Source organism: Lipotes vexillifer, unplaced genomic scaffold, assembly GCF_000442215.2.
Source record: "Lipotes vexillifer unplaced genomic scaffold, Lipotes_vexillifer_v1.1 scaffold759, whole genome shotgun sequence".
Taxonomy (NCBI): Eukaryota; Metazoa; Chordata; class Mammalia; order Artiodactyla; family Lipotidae; genus Lipotes; species Lipotes vexillifer.
In genome coordinates this window covers 232316-235434 of record NW_006790410.1, presented here as the reverse complement: position 1 = coordinate 235434, position 3119 = coordinate 232316, and the positions used below count along the sequence as shown (strand labels likewise).

Genomic DNA, 3119 nt, shown 5'->3' with positions numbered 1-3119 from the left:
CCCCCCCCCGCCCTCTCTCCACTTGGGTCGCCTCGGGTCCCTCCTTCAGTCCCCATCCCCTTCTCCCCTGTCACCCTTTCCTCTCTCTCTCCCCGTCCTCCGTCTCCCCCCACCTCCCTCTCTCCCCCTCCACTTCCCCTCCTCTCTCTTTCTCGGTCTCTCTCCCCCCCCCTCCCCCCTCTAATTACGGCGGAGGTGAGAGAAACCGACGGGGGTGGAGGGCCGGGGTGATGGAAACACCGACATAATTCCTGTCCTCACACCACCGTCCCGAAGGGGACATTGAGTGTCTGGGGATGTATCAACACGGCAGTGCCATCACGGACAGCTCACAATGACCCGTACGAAAAGGAGGAGGCTATTCCCAGTCTTTAACCGGGAAAGAGTGGACAACATGCCTTCCCTTGGTTTTAACGTGGTGTCACCAGGGCACGCGGCTCACCCCCTGGCATCCCTGGGCGTCCTCCTTGCCGAGAGAGCCAAGGGGCTCCCCATGGGCGCCCAGGCATCATCTTGGGCCCGACCCTGACTGGACACTCAGAGGTCTAAGTCAGTGGGTGGGACGGACGCGAAGGCGACGGGACTCCGCTACCTGTGCCCCGGCCACTTCAGCCCCGGGGTCCAGGTCCTCCGGCCCCCGCAGGAACCACCACTGGATCTCCAGGTACACCGAGGAGGAGCCGCTCTGGAAAGCGCAGGACATCTCCACATTCTGCCCCTCGGTTGCCGTCACGTTCCGTGGAAACTCGGTAAATTTTGCTGCAAAACAGAAACGCACCCTTTTGGAATATACACACCACTCTTGACAGCGTCTCTTGAGAGCTCACTACATTTTCCTTCGACTTAAAAATAAATAAATAAAAACCGCAACAAAAAGCCCTCTGTGACATCCCAGAGGCTCCCCAACCCCCTTTCCTTTGCCTCTTTCTTGTCTTATTTTTGGTATGGTGCCTAAATCATTTTGTTTTTGATCAAGTCCAGATAATGGAAAGGTTAACAAGCTTGCCAATAACTCCCCTCTGTTAGCCAAGATGCCCACAGTTAGATACAAATACTTTGTCAGACTGCAGTATTCCCCGAAACTTACTGAGGGTTTCAGTGAAGTGTATTTTACTTATATTTATATTTAAGTATATTTGACAAATCTGTCAAGCTGATACAAGAGGAGAGCCTCCTGCCTCCAAGTTTCTAAGCAATCTATGACTAACTGGACGTTTCATGTTAATAGAGAAGGGATCATGATTATCTGTCAAAATTTACATTCCTGATACATCATGACATTTTTTAGCAATTGTGATTCAAAGCCTACAGCAGTGAAACAAGTTGCACACTTTCTAAGCTGTGGATATTTCTTTCCAAATTAACCTTCATCAAGCAACTGTATTGTAAACTGTCATACATTGTGGGATGTAAGAATCACACACCTGGGCTTGGTTCAGATTAAAGATTGTTCTGAAGTCACTGGAGACATTTTTTCCCAGCCTTTTCATTACCAATCTTGACACTGCTAGTTTGCAAGATTCATGGAGTCATGGTGAAACTCACAAAAATATGTTTCCTCTCTCCCAAAGGCACTTCTCCAACATGGAATGCTTTGGATGGTTGTTCTTATCTTGTCTAAGAAATATTTTGCAAAGAGCTGATGATTCCCTAAAAGTCTTGGAGAGATCTGTGGCTGAAGGAAGTGCACAGCTACAATGGGAACTCATGGGGAGGAGGGCTGAGGGGGCTGCAGGGCCGATTCAGGGTGGATGCACTTAGCCCCCACTTTTCAATGCGAGGCACCATCAGTGTCTCTTTCCAAAAATTTTTTTTATAAAATCCCAACAGGATCTCTATTGAAATTGAACTGTATTTATACTTAGAGGAAATGGGAAATGTTAAGAAGACATTCTGATCTGAAAAGGACTCTTCCGTTCAAGCTGGAAGGAAGAGTGTGGCATTTCTGTTTGCAGAAGCGATGCAGTCCTCTGACAGCAGAGGTGTGATCTGTTCATGGTGCTGAAATGATCACTGCAGCCTGCGAAGTCCTAACAACTGAATTTAGCAGGCTACTGCTACTGCTGCTGCTTGTAATGCAAGTTGTACCTCTTTATGGGTGCTCAGAGGAGTCTGTCCTTTGATAAACACACAGGCAAACGAAGTCACACGGACCCAGAAAAAGGAAACTATAAGCTCATACTGCCTACATCGAGGAGGAGAGCTGGCCATGGAGAGTCCCCAATCCCCAGCTCTGTTTGCGATGATTATGTATGCACGAATGGTCACCCTGTGCATGCACACAGATAGAAGGGACACACACACACACTTATAACCCTGTGTTTGTGCTCACCAAGGAACCCACCTCGTTGTCGGGCACCAACTAGATCTGCTTTCAAATCTAGCAGGGCTACTATTTAATAAACTTTAAAGAAAAATGCCAAACAGAACACTATTCCTCTGTTACTTGCTAAGAACCTCACCACATCTGCCTGGCCATTCTTTGAACACAGAGAAGGCACACAAACACACACTCACAGCGCAAACAAATGTATATTTGCCAGTGAGCACAGACTTACCTTGAGAAGAAAGCCCTTGCTGTACATATAAAACGGAAAAGAAAACAAATCCAACATACGCCAAAAAGATCCCCATCGTTCCAAAAAAAAAAAAAAAAAAAAAAAAAAAAAAAAAAAAAAAAAAAAAAAAAAGAGGGGGTGGGGGTCGTCACATCAGTGTAGCCAACAGCCAAAAAGCCCTAAAAGAAAGGAATGCCACTGTCTCGCGGGCTCGGTCTCAGCGCCCGGGGCGCGGCGCCGCTAACATCCTGCTGCTCGCCGGCGCGGACTGGCTCTGGGGACGCGGAGCGCTGAGCGGGGAGCCGGCGGCGCAGTGGCGGGCTGGGCACCGGGCTGGGCTCCGGCGGGCTGCGCGTGCACACCCTGATCGCGACGCCGGGCAGTGCCTGGCCGCTCGGCCGCCCGCCTTCCGCTTCCTGCGGCGGGTCCGGCGTCAGCCCGCGGCGTGGGGCGCGTGGCGCTGGGACTGGCGAGGGGCGGGGACCTCGCGGGCTCGCGCCGGCTCCCCTCTCAGCGCCGCGGCGCCTTTAACTCCGTGCGCGCCGGGCCGCGCTCCGTCTA

General features: G+C 51.0%; 1 protein-coding gene across 1 annotated transcript in view; it reads right to left on the bottom strand.

Annotated features, from left to right (window-relative positions):
• The window catches only part of VSTM2A (V-set and transmembrane domain containing 2A), a 21967-nt gene extending 19333 nt beyond the window's left edge, over positions 1-2634 (bottom strand). Inside the window, exons 1-2 of the mRNA XM_007463677.1 lie at positions 2559-2634; positions 593-759 (exon numbers count right to left, since the gene is read on the bottom strand). Of these exons, the coding sequence (XP_007463739.1) occupies positions 593-759; positions 2559-2634 (243 nt within the window). The remainder of the gene's footprint in view (positions 1-592; positions 760-2558) is intronic.
• Positions 2635-3119: the final 485 nt, after the last annotated feature.